Source organism: Strix aluco, chromosome 1 (assembly GCF_031877795.1).
Source record: "Strix aluco isolate bStrAlu1 chromosome 1, bStrAlu1.hap1, whole genome shotgun sequence".
Lineage (NCBI taxonomy): Eukaryota > Metazoa > Chordata > Aves > Strigiformes > Strigidae > Strix > Strix aluco.
In genome coordinates, this window is record NC_133931.1 from 19,723,802 (window position 1) to 19,743,906 (window position 20,105).

At 45.4% G+C, this 20,105-nt stretch overlaps 1 protein-coding gene across 2 annotated transcripts; it reads left to right on the forward strand.

Annotated features, from left to right (window-relative positions):
* Positions 1 to 5,655: 5,655 nt before the first annotated feature.
* Positions 5,656 to 12,453, forward strand: TMEM74 (transmembrane protein 74). 2 transcript variants are annotated; one of them, XM_074846743.1, is made up of 2 exons: positions 5,656 to 5,752; positions 7,075 to 8,476. In XM_074846743.1, the coding sequence occupies exon 2, from the start codon at positions 7,281 to 7,283 to the stop codon at positions 8,235 to 8,237; it is 957 nt and encodes a 318-aa protein (XP_074702844.1). In that variant the 5' UTR covers positions 5,656 to 5,752; positions 7,075 to 7,280; the 3' UTR covers positions 8,238 to 8,476. The 2 variants fall into 2 exon arrangements, with proteins under 2 accessions (XP_074702844.1, XP_074702833.1); XM_074846732.1 differs by lacking the exon at positions 5,656 to 5,752 and adding an exon at positions 11,816 to 12,453 and having other exon boundaries at positions 6,984 to 8,110.
* Positions 12,454 to 20,105: the final 7,652 nt, after the last annotated feature.

Genomic DNA, 20,105 nt, shown 5'->3' on the forward strand with positions numbered 1-20,105 from the left:
TAAATTCAGCATGATACTCAGCTTAAGGGACTGGGGAAGAGAGGAAGAGAAAGGGGAGGAAGGCTCTGCCATGTGCCCTTTTGAATCTGGGCTGTTGAGGCTGCTAATTTAGGTACAAATGCCGCCATCAGCAGTCTGCATGGACCCTAGCACTGCTTTGAAACACCACTGAGATACCTTCCTGGCATATCTTGCTCTGACGCTATGATTTAGGAGCTTAATATAGCTCCATGGCCCTCTTCTCTCATGCCAATGGCTGTTCCCCAGTTGGGTATGAAGATTTTAGTCTCTCATAAGACACCACTTGCCCATTTCAGTTGGCTATAAGAGGTGGAATGAGGAACAAGGCTCAAGCCCCTATTTTTTTGTCTTAAGTTTGGTGTCTCAATTTTGGTGTGTTGATTTTGGCGCTAATGTGTTGTCTGGCTTGTAACAAATCACACAAGTTCTCCGTGTTCAGCTTCTTCGTCTTTAAAATGGGAATAATGATTTCAGTTTTTTAATGTACTTTAAAATCTGTGGGCACAAAGCACTACCAAGAGAAGAGGTTTTATTATTTCTTTTTATATTTTGTCTTTTCAGTACAGGGATATTTCATAAATTATCAGGATTACCTCTCTAATGTGAACACATCTTCATTGTTGTTGAAGATATCTTCAACACTTTGCTGATAATATAGAATCTCTGTCTACTATTCCTGATAATTTCTATAAAACCTCATTCTGTCACCAGTAATATATATTTTACTGAAGGCTGTGTGTCCTTGTCTTGTCAGAAACTGCACCCTTCACTTTCTTCTTTCACCCATAGTTTTATGTGTACTGCAAGAGCCATGAGTAATTTTTGTTTCCAGATCCAGCATAAAGAAAAATCACTCATTTATGGATCAAGATATTATTTCCTCATATTATGCTGCACTCCCCTTTTTTTCTGCACTAACCTCTGTCCTTTAAATCCCTTACTTAAAACCTCCTTGGTGGTTTCTTTATTTCTCCCCTAAGCAGCCTCTGATTTTCAGGTTGGCTTCCCCGCAGGGTAGTCTATCATCTCACTTTTCCTTTACATTCCTCTGTTCTGTAATCAGTATTTTGCAGTCTGTGCTGGACATCTGGTGGACTACAACTCCCAGATCTAACATGTGATTGATTACTGGAGGTGAATCACTGTCTTTCCATGCAGGAAGGTGGTGAGAAGAGCTATCCAGGAAAGCGTCTGGAAAAGGCAATGACAGGAATCAGTCATGTGCATGACATCTGGAACTCAGCAGCCACAGAGCATTCAGAGCTGCAGCCTCTGGTCTGTGGGTTGACCTGAGGGGAAATGTGTCCTTAATGTCCCAAGTGTGGCAGTGGTGGGAAGCAAATGGAGGCTTTGGGTCTTGCAGGTGAGTGACAGCACAGTGCTGGTATTTCCCCATCAGGGGCAGATGCCTGTGGGGACATGTGGCGACCCCAGGCCCACAGCAGGGAGGAGCTGTTTGGAGTCTATCAAGGCTCCTTCACAGCACACGGCACAACTCAGTGATCAGCTTATGGAGGCATGCAGGGAGGCAGGAGGCATCTCCACCACCCCAGTGTGAACAGCTGAGGCACTTACAGTGGTGTCCAGGTGCCTGGCACTAGGCAGACTGCCTACTTCAGACACAGCAGGGCCAGCTCAGTTATGTCCCACTGTGCAACCTGAGCCCAGACTTCTGAGAAAAAGCTGTGAGGAAGTCAGTGGGACGCTAGAAAAATAAAGGTACAGTCAAGGGTAGGGATGTTGAGATGGGGGTGGTCAGTTGCTCAAGGATTCAGGAGGGAAAATGGTCAAGTATGAGCTCCTGAAGCAGGAAAGCAGGGAGGCTGGTCACCAGCTCAAGCCACTGGCGGGCAGAGCGGGTGAAAGACAGCAGCTCTGGGACACCCAGACCTGGCCTTTCTCCTCCCAGTGCCCCTGAAGCCAGCAAAGGCTCTACAGGGAGCAGAACCTCAGCCTGACAGCTTGTTAATCTTACCTGCCCTTCATGTCTATTAGCCCATAAGTAATTGATTTACCCTTCTAAATTGCATTTCTCCTACTTGCAGAGTCTCTTTGCACACAGCTAAAAATGTCCAAACAAGCTGACCCAAAAAACTGGGCTATAACAACCATGGTTTTCAAGTGGTCAACACCTCACTCTTCCACCCTTCCTCCTCCAGGTGACCCTTTGCTTTAAGACCAAGGAGTGACGAGCTCTAGTTATCCAAACCATGATTTCATATACTCAGACATGGGAAGCAGAAGGCTTTAGCAAGGATTTAATCTCTACTTGACAATTCTGGTACATCATATCACACATCTATGGTTTCTTCATCCCTCTGTAAATTTATTTACTTATTGTGTCTTTTATCAATACACAATGGATGTGCATTTGTGAAGCAACCAAAGTAGTATTAAATTGCTTCCCTATCTACTTTTGCTTTGTAAATCAATAGATCTGTGACAGTAATGTGCTTTAAACATACAGAAATGCTAGATACTTCTTTTCACAGTGAGTTGTCCAAATATTTGCTTGTTATCCTCAGAATACTTGTATTCTCCAAGCAAAAACATTTTATCACTTTTTTCTTTTGCGCTTTATATAAAAGCTTAGCTTTGCCTCTTCATTCACTTCTATTGGTTTTGTTACTTTTCACAGAGCTGTACACAGGTCCATATATTTTTTAATAGGTTTTAAATTTTTCTGCAGCTTCTTTTTATTGGCATTCTAGCCAATTTACTTTACTCAGCAATATGATCTATTTGAGTGGAAATGGGAAGTTTATGCAACAGTGTCCCTAGACTTCTCTGAATATATTACGCTCTGAGCCACACTGACCATACTGCACCTTTATCTTAGAAGCTATGCAGTCTTGCAACACTTGTCCAGGGACCACTGGAAACCCAAGGTCCTGTGACCGTGCAGGGCAAGGAGTTGAAGACACTATGAACACAAGATCACTGAAGGGCTCTGTGTATGTTATTAAGCTGAAAGGAATAAAAAGAATAAAAATGCCTGGGGGAATAAAGCATTGAGGATCCCATCCAGCACTGGAAAATTTCCTGGACTGGTAAGAGCAAGCAGAATATTTCTAAATCCATCCTTCATCAGCCCATGATGGGATGCACCATTCAGAAAACTCATTCCAGTTTTGCCTGATTTCTCTGATGGCTTCAGGGCTGGTCAGGCCCTCAGCAAGCCTACAAATACCTGCATAGTTAGATGGGGTGAGACCACTTTTAGATCCTCACAAGCCTCCTTCCAGTCTTACAGTGAGCATAGCTTACTGTGAACAGAAAAGCTATACACATCCTCTGTTCAAATACTCATTTATTGTTGGGCTAACTGGAAGAGAGTTTCCAAGAAGGTCTAGAGCATGGTTTAAATTTAATCCCGTATATCACAACTGAGACACCTTTATCAGTCTACTGTCACATCCCATATTATCACTGTGTTGCTACCACAGCCCTGCTCAGTCTCTGAAAGGACTGTATGATATGGTAGGCTGCAGCAGAAAGAACAAGGCTCATCAACCCTGACAGTCTACTCCAGTCTTTTATTCCTGTCCCATTGTCTGTCCATCACTCTGTTTTTTAGCTCTATGTAGCCATTTTTTTCCGTGACAAATGTTCTTACTTCCTGCCCTTGCTTGATTAATCTTTTCACCAGCTGTATTTGTGTTTGCAGAGTATGTGTTGCTATGCATTCATTTCACCACCTCCACACCTCAGAGCACTGGCAACAATCACTTACATTCTTTAAACAAAAATGCTGTTAACTCTTTGCATCCAAAGTAAGAAAAAGGAACATCAGTATTATGATTGTGACTAGACAATGACTTCACTATAGAAGTCTGTGCACTGTAGGAGGCGAAGGAGGGACAGCATCACCTGGGAAGACATGTAAGAATAGACAAGACTTGAAATGACAGCATCGTAGTTCCCTCTGCTTGGTCCTTACTTTGTGGGATTGTAATTATGAGCAACAAATGAATATACTTGCCCAACACAAGCTGGCACACAATGGGGAGGAGAGTGGGTGGCAGAGCAGCAAAGATGTTTCTGCATGGTTAAATAACAAGTAACTAACGTTCTAGTAAGCACTCAAGAATACATGCTGTAGCTCCTGGGTTTTGAAAGGTCAATGACATGGCCATTTGTTGTGCACTGACAACAATTTCGCGCCTTTGTATCAGCTATTGGAAAGAAACTGCCCACCCAAGGCCTTGGCAGATTGTGCTGCGGCAGCCCAGGAGAGGTGCTTGCTTTCTTTTAGGCTGCATTGCTGGGGCTGGGCACCACATTTTGTCCTGTCAGTCACTTAATTAAGACTTGTCTATCAGATGTGGCAGGTGCAGCTTGCAGTGCCAGCGGCCAATATCTTATGCTCCTATCCTGCTGCTCACCAAATGGAAATGTGCAACAGCCTAAAAGAGAGTTTGTTTCTGTCTTTGCTTTTGCTTTAAAGTATTTGAACACTTTACAGATAGGCTTTTTTTTGTTTCTTTGATTAGGTTTTATTTGCTCCTTTATATTTATTTCAAAGAGGGCATTCTTACAAAAAGCTCCAAGGACACTCTGTGCTGTTTCCCCCACTCCATAATTTTCTCCTTACAATTTTTCTTCCAAGAGTGAATAATACACTATTCAGTGCATTGAAACTGCACTCTGCTAATGGAAACACTGCCTGGAGCTGCTTTGAAACAGTGGTCCAAACCAGCCCACAGCACTGAGCAATCTGTGAAAAGGGCACGGGGAGTCCCCTGGTATTGCCGTGTCCTGGCAAGTAATTTTGGCATGCATGGGAGTTATTGCCAAAAAGATTTGAATCTTCTGTGCTGGGTCTTCTGGGTCTCAGCAGGATTTGTCTTCAAAACTTTGACTTGTTTGCCTAATGTTTGACTCATTTGCCAGGTTCAGAAATGGCAAAGAGTCCTTACACGGAATCGTCTTGTCCTCTGCTGTCAGGACAACTCCTTCAGACAATCTGTCCTTCTCTATTCTGCCTCGTTTGGTTCCTTCTCAGCTCGCTTTCCCTCTTGTGCCCCTGCTTTCCTGCCCGGTAGCCATGCAGGCAGGTGCTGCACACTTCTACTTCCCATGGGCATCCTCATTTCGGCTCCACACCAAACATCCCTCCCTCCATGCTCTTTGCCTCCCCAGAGCCTGGTCTCTCCCCAACAGCACAGTATCCATCTATGACAAATCTTCAGTTCCTCCTCCTCTACAATTTATTTTCATATCATAGTTTATCTCTTCAGAGAAAGCATTGGCAAGAAAAGTCAGTGAAGGTTCGTACCAACTGGTCATTCATTTTATTATGTATTTTTGGCAACAGCCTATTTTTTAACAGTCATTTATGCTTGAGGGAGAAAGTGTGTGGAGAGCCTGCCAACGTGGAGTGAGCTCCCGAGATTTTCCCGTAAATCTTGCGGCAGTGCATACGTTTCTTGAAGTCTCAGCTCTGGGAGTGCTGCGATCATTTGAGAATCGGATTTTATCTTTTCACGGAGTAAGTCGTGAGCTCCCGTGATTATGGAAAAGAAGCCAGGGGGATGATCGCGCTAGGCAGACGCACCAGAGCAACCTCACAAGGCTCGCTTCATCGAAGCTCCGCTCCAAACCCCGGTCAGGACTCTGGGGCTCGCCGGGCACTGACTGCTAAACGGTGAACGTTGCCGGCGAGAGCCGGGGGGCAGCGGCCGGGTCCCCCCGGCCCCTCGCCTGGAGGCGCCGGCGGCGGCGCGGGCAGGTGCGGGCAGGGGCGGGCAGGGGCGGGCAGGCGCGGGCAGGCGCGGCTCCTGGCGCTGCCGCAGCGGCGCGGCCGCCCGCGGACTACAACTCCCAGCGTGCCGCAGCAACCGCCCGCCCGCCGGCACAGCCCGCCCGCTTGCCTCGCCTCGGCACTGCCCGGCTCGGCTGGGCTCGGCTGGGCTCGGCTCGGCTGGGCTCGGCTCGGCTCGGCGCGGCTCGGCGCGGCTCAGCTCGGCTCGGCTCGGCTCGGCTCGGCCGGGCTGGGCTGGGCTGGGCTCGGCGCGCCCCGGGGCGCTGGCCGCAGCGCGGGCGCGGGGCGCGGCGGCGGGAGGGAGGTAGGTGTGCGGGCGGGCAGCGCGGCGCCGGGCCGGGCAGGGGAGAGCCCCGCGGGGGGAGGAGGCGGCGGCGGCGGCGTGCTCCTGCCAGCCGGCGTGTGCGTGTGTGCCTGTGCGTGTCTGCGCGCCTGTAACCTCGGGATCACTCGGGTCACACAGTTGCGTGTGGATCCGGCTACTCCCCGCGCCGGCCGGGATCGCGTTTCCTAGCGTGGCCGGTTCCCGCTGAGGTCCCGAGAAGAGCGTGAGTGAGCCACGTCTGTTATCGATCACGTATATGCTATAGGCGCACATGTGTTTTCTACGCATGCAACACATTTATCGGGCTGCAGGCTTCTAATGACACCAGGCATTCGGCCTCGAGGGGGGATGGGGCGCAGAAGAAGGGGGCAATAAAGAATTAATTGCAGATGAGAAGTAATATCCGTCTTTCAGTCATGCATCTTTGAGGCGTAATTTCATTCTGAAAGCTCTTAATCGAACAGGAGCTCTGCTGTAGGAAAGCACTGCTTTTCCCATAGGATTATCAGATTTCCACCAGAGAATACAGATCCAGGATTATCGAGCTACATGGGATTTGTGTGTTTCTCTCTAATTAGTCTGTGAATCTGAGTTTAAAATTCTTTATTTGGAAGGGGGTGGGGGAGTTACTTGCTGCTAAAAGAGCAGACATCTCTCTTCTCTGACATTTTACACAGTTATTCTGGTTATCCTGTGCTCTGTAGATGACTTACTGCCTTAACTGGATATTGATGTCAAAGGTTGGTTAGAGTCCCTAATAGATTTTGCATCTGCAAGAGGACTGCAGTTTTAAATGTGTGGTTAAAACAATTGTGTTTGTTGTCTCCCCTCGAACAGTTGAGAGGAAGACTGATGTATCACATTTGCGTTATCTTCCCTTTGGTGTATTAATGCATCATCATGAGGTTGTCGGGTTTGTTTTTGTTGTTGTTGCATTTTTTCCCCTCTACTATTTCATTTGCAGACCGAAAAGAAATGAATGTCAGAGAGGATTTGTTTAATCATTTAACAGCTGACACAAGCCATGTCCCTAACAAAACGGTGGTGAAAGAGTAGAAGATTTCTGGGATACAGCAGCTCCGGTGCTGTGAAGCCGCTTCAGCGGGTCAGGGGCAGCGTTCGCTGAAGGATGCGGTAGCCCAGGAGCCGGGGCTGGCTGGGACGAGGTCGATGGCTTGCATGGAGCTTCTCTACCTGGCCGAGGAGAGCAGGCAGGCGTCCCTGGGCACCGCTACCGGCTGGAGCGTGCCCTCCCCTCCCTGTGAGCAGCAGCAGCGTGAGGGGGGTGAGGTGGACCCCAGAGCCACTGCTGCCGTGGCAGCCCTGCGCTGCGAAAGGCATTGCAAGCCCTTGCAGAGGGGCCCTGTGGCTGAGCCCCCCGTGGCACCCCAGCGCTCACCCCCGGGCACCTCACCCCAGGAGCACCCTGCACCCCCCGGCACGTCCCAGCCCTGCCACCTGCCCGAGCGCTTGCCCGGGGAAGAGGATGGAGGGAAGAAGAAAGCCTGCTGCTGTGCCCAGGAACTCGAGACATCGTTCACCTACGTGGATGAAAATGTAAACCTGGAGCATGCAAGAAGCCCTCCCAGTCCTACAGGCAGCCGCTGCCAGGATGCTCCTCTGCAGCAGCGTTCCTGCAGGGAGCTGCCGCCCGAGTGGGTGCACGATTCTCCTTCCCTGGCCTCCGAGGAGGACGATGCTGCCTCAGAGGCTGCGGCCGGGAAATCCGTGGACTACGGGTTCATTAGTGCCATTTTGTTCCTGGTTAGTGGCATTTTACTGGTGATCATTTCCTACGTGGTACCCAGAGACGTGACTGTGGATCCCAACACTGTGGCTGCCCGGGAGATGGAGAGGCTGGAGAACGAGAGCGCAAGGATCGGGGCTCACTTGGACCGCTGTGTTATTGCCGGGCTGTGTCTCTTAACCCTGGGGGGAGTGGTGCTCTCCAGCCTGCTGATGATGTCCATGTGGAAAGGGGAGCTGTACCGGAGGAGCAGGTTTGCATCCTCCAAGGAGTCTGCGAAGCTCTATGGGTCTTTCAATTTCAGAATGAAGTCTGGTGCAAACGATAATATGCTCGAGCTGTCGTTAGTTGAGGAAGATGTGCTTGCCATAGATAATTAGCGTGGTCATGATTTTTAAGGCAGCATTTCACAGGAAAATATGTTTCATTAAAGAAAACAGATGCAGCTAAAGATAGCTGGTGATGCAGTTTATTTGTCTGACAAGAATGGTTTTTTCTTAAGCTCTATAATCAAATGTTTGCAGTATATGAGCACTTGTTGTAAAGGGAAAACGTGCCAGAGAAAATGCAACTGATATAAAATAATGAAAACCACTGAATAAAAAGAGATTTGTGATAAGTAGGTTCCTCGGATACTTGTTTATCCTAATATAAAACATTCCATTGGTGTCTTGCCTATATAATTTTCTTATTATTCCCACATAGAACAGGAACGACCTTGACACTTTGGAAGCTGTTAATTATTGCAGCCTGCAGGATTATTAACAGTCTACTTGGTAGACTGTTAAGAAGCAGGACCAATAATCAAATAGCAGGGCTAATATTTAATCAAGAGAGATGCATTTTTATCCTTTTATTTTATCTCTTCTATCGAGTGAGAGCTAAGGGAAAAAAGAAAACCACTTGGTCATGACTTGCCACAAACCTCCCATGTTTTCAAACAATTGTACAATTAGTGATGATTATTTAAAATATAAAATAAGAGGCAAAGGGCAGGGAACCATATGGCTCATGGCAGTGGCAGGAGACAAAAGGCTCTTTCAGCTTGAGGTCATTGGCTCCATTTCAGTTCAGATTAGCAAAGATTGGTAGTCATTAACTTCTGATAGCTATAGTGACCCATATAAAAGAAGTTTAGTTCCTGGTGGACAGATGTCTTTGTATGAAAACTGCCATAACTTGAATTAACTGACCTCTTGTTTAGAGTCTCAAAAGACCCAAAGAGTGGAAAAGCATGAGGGTGCTGAGACAGAACTCTTCTCCTTCAGTACAGAATGCCAGAAGAAATTCAAGCTCAGCTGCAGGGCTTACTGGGGCTCTCTGCATCTTACTAGTCCTTTTGAAACTTCAGTTTTATGTCACTAGGCTGTCAGCCTTCTCATAGCCAGCAAGAAAGGGTCAGGAAGGAACTTTCTAAGGTTTGTTCAATAAAATCCACTTTATTTGTAAAAAATAAATTGTCAGGAAATACAAAGGTTAAGTATCAGGCAGTTTACTGGCTCACATGGGACTCAACATACGGGATGATCAAGGGTACATGTTGTTACTAGTCACAGTTCTGTGGCACAGTAGCCAAAACCACTGATGCTATTTATTATCAGCCAGTTTCTGTGGAACATTAAAGTTGTGTTCTTGCAGTGCTGAGAAAACCGATAGAGATTGTTGTATGCACTGCTGTCACTGAACAGTGGTTACTATATATATGTCCTGTTAAAATATATTTATGTTATTATATATATGTGCATGTCCCCTCCAAAGCCAAACATGAGTGAAGAGCTCTGTACAGTCCCTGACTGCTGAGTCTTAGTAGAAACATGTGATTCACTGTCACAGCCTTGTCAGTCATGACTTAAGTCTCAAATATCAGGAATATCAAATATTTTTGAAAGGATACTTTTTTTTTTTTCCCCCACTGTGACATACCCAGAAGAGTTCTCTTGGGAAGGGGGGAGGAGATCTCCTTTATGCTCCCTTTATCCAGGAGTATGTGGCAGCAGAAGGTTCAGAATAACAAGTGGCAGGTGGAAACGTGGGGTCCTCACGTGGAGAGACAATGGCTGTTTTGCCACTTGGTTCCTCATTCCCTCTTCTCTGGCTGTTCGTGTCAGGAGACATGTGCAGCACCTGAGGCTGGCACTCACCTAGTTCAATCCCTCCTGCTTGCCAGCCATGGGTGCTGGCACGGGTGCCTTTGACTGAAGGCCCGAGGAGCTGCACTGCTCCAGGTTCATGCCTTTGGTCACTGTAAATAGCGTGATGTGGTACCCAGGCTTTAACGCTGGCCCTGCAAAAGAGATGCTGCTTCAGATGTTATCTGCTCTAACTGCCAATTTAGTTCAGTGTTATTTGGTAATTAAATGAGCAGCCTTATTAGGCGGTGCTGCTGCCCGGTAGATGATTTTGCCAGTTTATGTCATGGTACGGAGCATGTTCGCAGGCAGGAACTCAACAGTGGCCAGCATCTCCACAGTCATCTTTGGAGAGCTTACATCCTTCTGGATGTGTCATCAGGGACTCAGGATTGAATTTCTAAGGTAGATAAATGGAATAGCTTCCAGATGTAAGGAGAAGCCTTCAGCCTGTTGTGATCAGTGAGAGTAAGGAAGGAAATAGCCTGAGAAGCAGGACACGGAGGAGGAAGGTTCCTTAGCTGTCCTTTGCCTGCTGGTGAGTACATGGATACTGCCTGCAGGGCCTGACACACAGCTTGAGGTGGGGTGGTGGGGACAGTGCTGCCTCCTGTCCTGCCCTGAGGATGGGAAGAGGCTGGCTGTGGCCTCCAGAAGTGCAGGGAAAGCCATGCCAAGCAAGAGGGCAAACGGTGCTGGGCCAGGCGCAGCAAGATGGTGTGGGGCAGGAGACAAATGTCAACAGGGGATGAAAACCCTTTCACCAGCTTGGGCCCCTAACGTAAATTGCTGTACTCACCTGTGTGACAGAAACTCTAAAACTGAGGCTGGTGGTTTTGAGAGCCATTATTTTTGTTTTTTAATGATACATATGCACAAAATTGGAGTACATTTCATTATTGCAGAAAGATGACATCTAAAGCTGTAAGGATCACAGGTTTCTTGTAGGAACCATGGCATGCCTTAATGCTGATTATTAGTACTAGAAAAGGGAACACTCCCCTGACTGTCAGTATGTTATTATCATGTGAGAAGTTTTCTGACACTGTAAAATGCCCGTCACAGATCATGAGCCTGTAATACTCAGATGAACCCTCAAATTTTCCCTGAGCATTTTGAGGAAACATAAGTCAACCTAATAATCTAGAAATACACTGCAAAAGTGTGAGGAGTAAGAAAATTTAAGTAACAAGACACAGTTTCTTTGTTTTGGTGTTAGTGTACACTACGAAAGAGGCAAAGGAAGGCCTTCAGAGTGCAGGAGTTTAGCAGATAAAAAATCTCAGGACATTTGTCTGATCACCCAACCAGATACCTTTACAAATTACAGGACTGTGTGGGTTGGTAATGTGATATAAAACCTCTGGCCTCTCAGGTTCTCGTGCTGTGTGGTGCGACAGAGACCAAAATGCTTGCTGTCTGCTGGCTGATGTTGGAAAATGAATGTATTAGCCCGGTGGACAAGCCTTTGCATAGTTCAGCTTACATGAGGCAGTACCAAAGGCTGAGATCAAGGGAAATTAATTGCCCTCTCGTGCACCCCCGCAATTTGATTTCCCCTGCTCAGAATTTAAATGCTTTAAGGGTACAAGTGTGAGAAAAATTGTTGGGGTTTTTTTTGTCGCCTGGGTTAAAGTTGTTGCATGGATCATTGGGGAGCTTTCTTCTTTGGGGATTTAACTTTTGGGGCATACCAGGTGGGTTTTAGGTGCCCCCTGGAGTACCCTGGAAACATATCGGGATTTGTGCCGTCAGTCAGTTTGTTTCTGACCGACCCTAACAGCGAAACGTGACACTTTCCCATTTTCTACCTCATGACATGTCCGCAGGCCGGGCCCTGCCCTGGCCTCTGCCTTCCTGCCGGAGGGGACCCAGAGGCCTGCAGCTGGGCCGAAGGCACCTGCGCTCCCCTGTCCCGCGGTGAGGCACCGACAGCCTGCGGCTGGCTCCCCGCTCTTCAAACAGCTCCCTGGTGACCGGTTTTCTCCGTTTGTTTTTCTCGGTTAGATGTTTGTGGCTGAGACTGGCCATTTGGGAACTGCCTGGCACCTGCTGGGGACTCTCACCAAAAAGGAGGCCTGTTGCCACATGGTCCCAGCCGCGCTGGGGCGGCGGGTGCCCAGCGTGGCTCCCAGGCACAGCCCGCCTTGCCTTCTCACTGCCAGCCCGAGCTGGCCCCGCAGCAGAAGTGTCTGAGACTCTCTCCTAGGAAGCTATGCTGGGTTGTTGCTGTTTTTCATATGTTTACAGTTTTTTAATCTTTGTAATTCTTTTAAAATTATGTCTGTAATGAATATAAAGTTTACTGACTGGGAAAGCAAGCAGTTTAATCTTGTAAAACTCCTTTTTGACCCACAACGGGGCAAAGCGTCACAGTCCATCGTGAGCTTTTCAATAGTGCATTTGATGCCTTATTATAATAGCAACAGTGTTCTGTACAGATTGAAAAATAAAAGTCTGTAAAGCCGAATGCTGTCATTATGATCCTCTTTGCTCTCGCTGAACTGCCGGTTGCAGTGGTTGGCTCTTCCCCACCATGCCGCGGGCGCAGCCCCTCGTCCTCAGCCGCCGGGAGCCAAGGCAGGGCCCACGCGGGCGGCAGGGCTGCCTGGTGAGAGGCAGCACCAGATACGGCTGTGCTGGTGCACCAGGTTTGTCCCGAGCTCACCCAGTGACCGTGTCCCTGCCAGATGGTCCTTCCCAGTCAGAAAGTGCCAGACGATGCAGACTTTAAAACTCCGTTGCACCAATGTCCCACCTATCTCTGTGTAACCAAAAAAATAAAGAGAAAAGAAGGTGAGTGGGACCAGACGGGTCTGCATGAGCAGGCAGCTGGGGAGGTGCTGCAGCAGCTGAGGAGCCCCTGTCCACCATAACCACTTGCATCATCACTTCAGTACCATGTCCTCACCCTGGCCTGGCTTGGCTGTGGCCAGGGCAGGACAACAGCTGGTGCTGGGTCCAGCGCCGGCCAAGGTGACAACGGGTGGACGCAGGGTCCCCAGAAAGGGCTAGTGGCAGCAGGTGGTGCAGGGAGAGGCACGAGCAGAGCTCCCGGAGGGCTGTGGGCTGGGCATGGCCGCCTTGGTGGCAGCTTTACCTCCCCTTACAGAAGTGACACCAGCATGCCATGGCTGTGCCAGGGTGGGGCAGTGATGGGACGGTGCTGGCGCGGGGCCATCAGGGACAGGCACCAGCAGCTGAGCAGGTCCTCCAGGCAGCCACAGTTTGCTCCTGCCTTGCGTTTTTTGTTTCTCTCCGATGCCCAGTGCATGTCAGTTAAGCACCTTAACCACATTTGACAACCTCTGCTCCCTCCCAAATGTGATACGAAGGATCAGCCCCTTTCCTACCTCTGTCGTGTGAATCAAAGTGTGGGTGGGAGTGCTGCCATGAGTGTGGATCCAGGCTGGAGCAGGGGCTGTCTGCTGTCATATACCTGTTTCCACAGGACCGGGTACAACAGGGCCCCATATTCGCAATTCAGGTTTCAGGCTGTTACCTTCATAACAGTAATAAATGTGTCCCTGAGGTGGCCAAATTGGTGCAGTAACATTGCACTGGTGGCAGATGTAGCCTGTGGCGTACAACTGACAGTAAGAGGTTAAGAGAGTAGGTGTATTTATAGATATCACAATCCATCAGCTTAAAGATCTGGGAGGCTTTCTAACTAAAAGCAAACACTAAATTCATTGTTACTTTTTTTTACAGGATTCTTCTTAATCTTATCTTTTTAAATTTTGAAGGATTCATCATCATGTACTTTATTCACAGGGACTTTTTTCCCCCATATTTTTAAGTCCTGGCAAGGTCAAGAGTCGTGTAGACTGCAGGGAGGTGAGACTTCTCTGATTTTCTTATCAGTTTAAATTGTGCCTGTTATAAATTTGCATAAAACCAACAAGACAAGAACCTCTTCTTTGAAATGAGCCTGCTTAATATTTGTTTATGTAAATAGAAATGTGATGCCCACTGTAGAAACTTGGCCAAATAATGCATGTTTTTATTAGATTTTCAATACAAATCCACAGTTAAAATACTTCTGCAAACTTGCTTTACTAAAGACTTGTAAAGAGTTTTCTGCTCATTTATGTGCAGATTTGTGTACCTTTATGTATGGTAAAAATACTGAGATATTATCATTAACTGAGTTGCACCTCACAGGCGTTTGGCTGTGCTGTTGTGAATAAAGGCATTGCATTCTATCTAACACATGTGTTTTTTATTCACCTGCACCCAGTATATAACCTGCAGATCAGCACTAAAAGTACTTCTGTCTGCATTGAGAAGTGAGATACCATGCAGCATGACACGTAATGTTTTCAAAAAGTCTCCTGCACATAGATATCAAAGCTCCGTAGAGAGTGCCCCCATTTTACAGATCAAGTGAGTCACCTCCTTTCCCCAGAGAGGCAGTTGGAGTGCTGAGGACAGAAACCAAGGCCTCTGAAGTCACAGTCCAGCACTGCTGAAAAAGCTTAGTTATTACAGAACCCCTAGAATAAATTAATCCAAATGAGGTGGCAAATATATATTTTTTTTTTTTCCTGAAGAATGCCACTGAAGTTTAATTTCAAGTACAAAATAATTTTAAAAAATCCTAGCAAAGTCAACCCAAACTTGCTAATATTTGCAGGAATTTGAGGAAGGTTTTGCCCGTTTAAGGCATTTGTATTATAGTAAGGGTTTTTATTTAAGGTTTCCAAAAGTCAATAGGCTTCTGTTGAAATAATAAAACACATATCTTTATATCAGCACAAAAGGCTTCTCTTTTCCAATAATAGTCTCTGCTTTGACAGATGTGTACACAGGGAAATTTAGCTGTTGTTGAATAAAACATTTCCAGAAGCAAAATTGATTTAAGTCCCTTTTGTAGAGGAAAAAAATCAATTCTTCCCATTAGAAGTATCTAAAAGATGTTGATCAGCTAGAAATGTAAATAAAGTCCTTTAATCACTGTTCTCCAACTGCAGGGTATCCATCTACAGGAGATTGTCTTTTGTCTCTTTATAGTTTAAAATAAATTTGGTTCAACTCTTAACATGAAGCAGCTTCTGACAAACTAGCCAGAGTAACTGCGCTTGAATGTAAAAAATATCAAGTAGCTATCCTGGTATTTTGGTATTGCTTTTCTCGAGGATTAGCTGTTCATGAAATGAATGTATACTTGATAACAATATATCCAAGCTGGGAACAAAAATGTATTAATTGAAAGGCAAAGTAGTGGAAAGTACATGACTCTTTTCAGTTTCTATGTATTATTTTCTGATTTCATGTAATAAAGACAGCACTTTCAAGATCTCTTGATTAGTAATTGTTAAGGGCTATTAAGGGTCACGGAGGGCTATTAACAAAAAGATACAAAGTCTCTAGCTCTGTAAATCCCTAAGCTTTTGACTGCTAAGAGCTGAGATAGTATGCTGGTGCATGCTGCCCTACACTTTGTTTTAGATACAGCAATATCTTCTGCAGGCTACTATCTGAGACAATTTTGTGATAGATGGACCTTTGATTTGATCCAGCCTGACCCTGTGTTCTCAAAACTTTGTGCTTTGCCTATAGTGAGAATACCAAGTAGCTGCTTTGCCACTGTGGCTTCCTGAAAAGGAACTACAGATCAATAAGTCACAGTCGTACCTTTGTTTTTCCCCTTCTTACAGAAATGGTAACCATGGCTGGAAGAGCTCTTGAGAGGTCATTTTCCAGTCTTCTGGAACTTCATTCACCCTCCATCAGTCCTCAAAGATAATTGTTCGTGGCTGTGAAACTGCTTTACTCAATTCCCTGAGCACTCTGGGGTGAATTTTATAAGACTTACATGATTTAAAGATATATAACGTATCTATGTAGCCTCTTTTTCTGCTCTCTGTCAGCCTAAGTTCTTAATAAGTTCTAAAGTCTATGGATGGTCTGAATTGTTTTAGATTTTTTTTTTAATGAGGTAAAGAAAAAATAATAGGCTGAAGCACTTCAGTCTTCTCAGCGTCATTTTCAATTGTGTTCCTCTCTCCCTCCCCACAAAGCAGAAAACCTGTTCTTTCTTTGTCTTTTTTCTTCCTACTATAAATATAGAGTACTTCCTCATGACCTTTTTTCTCTTCTAGCAGGATATCACTTGCTTTCCTTGCCTGGTGTTCCCACAAAAAAAATATTAATTATTAATTATATGTCCTAATTTCCCCAGTGGGAAAATTTCTTAAATTTTAGGTCACTCTCATGATTAGCCAAACCAATGTTTGCAATGCTTGTTTTTCTTTCACATTTTCACATTTCACATATGCTTATCTTGTTTCCTTAATTTTAGTTAAAGATTTGCTAAATTTCCTGAATGGCTTTTTCCTTTAAACTTTTGTTTCATGGGAGCGCACCAACTAGTGCTTTGAATTTACTGAAGTTTCTTGTTCCTTGGGGCCTCTTGTCTGGAGGCAGCTCTATACTCTGTTCATTTTTTTTTGGTACAGGTGAGCAGCCTGGTGACTGGGTTCCCCGCTCCAGCCCACCCCCATTCGTACCTCACTCAGCCTTTCTTCAATGCAGGCACCAATGATCCAGGATGGAGATTTTGTAGCATTCTTGCTGTTTGAGCCAAACCACGTTACTAAGGAAAATACTACTGTCTTATCTATGGTATCAAATGACAATGCATGACTACTGAGATGGGAAGTATCTTCACTTAAACTTCACAGGATATTGAAACCAGTCTTAGCAAAAAGGCAAGTTAGAAGCAAAAATCAATATTGGACAGTGCTGTAATGCCTCTGTTCAGCTGCTGGTTTAAGTGGCTTGTACAGACCTTTCAAATCATGTTGCCAACAAATGGAGGAAATACAGCTTTTAAAAAGTCAGAGAGTTATTAATAGTATGTTTGACCTCCAGCTCTGCATAGTCTACAAAAAGAGCATCATTTGTCATATGCTGCTGCCTCATGCCTAATTCTGCAGCCCCTGTTGGGAAGCAGTTGCGCATAGGAGAAGTGCATTGCAGAGAGTGAGGGTCAAAGCTTTGGATCCATGATGGACTGTGGGAGGGAAGAGAGAGGAAACAGTTCGCGGTCAACCCCTGAACAGAAAGGGGGGGTACAGGAACTATTCACCTCATACATCATTCACATGCTAATGGTATTTCTTGTCCTGGTGTGTGAGAGGAGAACATTGCTGAGGTTACACTTTCAGCTTTCCAGCAGGGATAGAGAAGTATGGAGAGAAGCAAATGTCAGATGTCTTCATGAGAAAATGAATGCTGCAGCCACCATCCTGGTGTCCAAGGAGTGACCTGGGGCCCAGCACCTCCAACTGGGCTCCTCAGCAGGCTGGTCTGTCACACAGCATTTGCAGCACAAAGAAGCAGCCTGAACCTGTATTAACTTTAACCACTCTCTGCGTAACCTAAAGTGACAATCCATCTCTTACTGCTGCTATTAAGTCAGTTTTGGACAATGCCTTATCATCTGCAGGAAAAAGAAGAGGAGATGTAATGTAGACAGCGAGTTTCTAGGTAAAATTAGTCTGTCTGAGAAGGGGAGAAAAATGCCACGTATTGAGCTGAACAAATCTTTGCATTGATTTCTGGAACCAGAGTCCTTCTAGGAGCACCACAAATGCATGTCTTTATTTAGTGCTCAGATTCAAAGAGTTGTCATTCTCTATCCAGACAACTCCTATTAGTGTTCATATCTGGCGTGGTTCAGGGTCATGCATTATTTCTGCTTGCGCTATTCTTGCTTTACACTTTGATGCCAGCTCCACAGTCCTTCATAAGCCTCACGTACGCATGTACACATACAGAACACCACTGCCTTGGTGGCAGCGGGCAGTGTCCGGCTGACACATGGCACCACTGCAGCTCCAGTAATGCACACGTGAGCCTGGATAATGGAATATATTTCTGTTCTCAAAGAGAGTCTTAAAATCCTTTTAAATATCCACAGAAATGTCATTTATATATTTTCGTCTGAGAGCCCAAATCTCATCTGTCAATGGACATGCCTGTAGTGTGTGCTCTGTGGTCCAACAAAGAACTAGTTCCTCCTCTTTGGATGTCCTACCTTTTATCTGGTTCTGGATCCAATGCGTAGGAATAAAAAGGAAATTATTTTATATGTCCCCTCCAATTCAGATAGGTTTAAGCCTACATTTCAGCTGGGTGGCTGAGGTAGCCTGAGATAAAATTTGAGGCTGGTAATAAGTTACTCCTCCTGCACAGAGCAAGATGAAAGGAAAGGAGTTGTGACTCAGAGAGATAAACAGCTCCTGGGGACACTCCACAGCACAGCAGTAATAGCTCAAAGCTGTGGCTCAAAATCACAGTCTTAACCACAGTAAACAGAGCAGTTTTTAGTGCCTTTTTTTTTTTTTTTACAGCTGTGAAGTTTAAAATCCAGGCCATGGAGGACTGACATGGAAGGTTTGTACAATATTTAAGAATCCTTCACTGGAAATGCCCCATATCCCATTTAAACATGCTATGACACACAACAACAAACTTACATAAATAACTGTAGTCATCTATTTACCCACAGAATGAACCAATGCATTGCAAGTAGGGAGGTCTGTGTCCAAACACCGCAGGATGTGAATCTGTCACAGCTCTGAGGGAGAGAGCGTCTTTCTTTACCTTGAAGCCTCTCTCATGGGATCCCCAAGCTAATTGCTATGTTCATCAAGATGTTTACTGTCATTTACATAGGACAATGTTTGGATTAGTTCCTGGTTTAATGAAGGTATTTTAAGCACACACAGTTACCTGTACATCTTACTATATTATCTTGATGAACAGAAAGGGAAAAAATAGGGAAAATCTTTTTTATTCTGCTTTTGTCAGAGAAAGTATATGGAACTAAAAAGAAGAAAATGGGAGGGAGATTGAACATCTTGTCAGCAAGCAGATAGGAGTATGGATTTCATAATGGAAATATCTACAATCAAAAATTATTGGGGAAATAGATTTCACATTTCATACTGAAGTGAATTTAGTCACCTGGATTGATGCTGTTGTAATACAGGAAGGTAATCAAGAATGTAAATCAAAAAAAAAAAAAGAAAATAAAACTCCCTTACACAGCAATACAAAAGCAATGACTTATGGATGTTTTGGTGGTGGTCAACTGTTTTTAAGTTGCAAAATACCTATTTAATAAAATCACCAATTAGTCATTCTTTATACTAGTAAACCAATCTATCATCAAGAATAAAAAGTCCTGATTTTGAAAACAGTCACTTGTTTTCATAAAATATGTCCTCTAGTTATGTTCAGTGTGTTCAAAGGTCCCTATCCATTTCTGTTTTAATGGAGGGGACAGTCAGTTGCTGAGAGTTTCTTATGCTACAGTATATAAGACCAATTATGTTTCTAGTGATTGTAATGGCAAAGACTTCTATGAATTTAATTGCTTTGGACAGACCTTAAATTCTCTCTCACATAATTTTGTCATCTTTCAGAATAAAAGTTAATTTTACAATTAATTTGAGGACACTATATTCTCCAAGTTTCCCTAAGGGCACAAATCACCCCAAAACCTTAGGCAGTGGCTTCTTGAGCAGCTGAACAAATCCAGCAGTTTTCTCGTGTTCCAAAGGGGGATCTTGTTTCTCCTCCATTCTTTCTCTCTCCTTCATGGGTCCCCCATCTCTCCCAGCCATGCCATCCCTCTCTGCCTTGTGTGCCAGCTCTAATGGTTGCCAGTCCCCTTTATAAGCTGATGCCAAGCTTGGCAGAAGACTGTTTCATGATTTTTAGAACAATTTTAATCTCTACTTTCCATTTTACTATGTCCCACTTGCTTCCCACCTTGGGAAGAAACTAAGATACTCCTGGGAATTTGCTGCCCGGGACATACACGTGTGGGTGGGGACAGACAGACCCTTGCTTGAGCTATGCCAGCTTTTGAGCTGACTGAACGCAGAGCTGACTCTGGTCTCAAGCAGCGCAGAGCTGCCATAGCATGGCACAGTGCCCAAGCAATATACTGTGCCACTCAGTGTATTAACACAGTACGTGGTTTGTGGAGTGGAAGTGCCTCATATATGGTTCATCTAGGTGTGGGCAAAGGGAGCTTGAGCTGAATGCTGCTGCCTCTGTAACCTTATGTCCTTAACTGTTGTGTCAACTGTCCTCGCTGCT

Excerpts from the sequence above, each read along its gene's own strand:
- TMEM74 (XM_074846732.1), top strand. The coding sequence starts at position 7,281 with ATGGCTTGCATGGAGCTTCTCTACCTGGCCGAGGAGAGCAGGCAGGCG. Across the intron at positions 8,111-11,815 it reads GAGCTGTACCGGAGGAGCAG|GCCGGGCCCTGCCCTGGCCT; the intron begins GTTTGCATCCTC and ends ACATGTCCGCAG.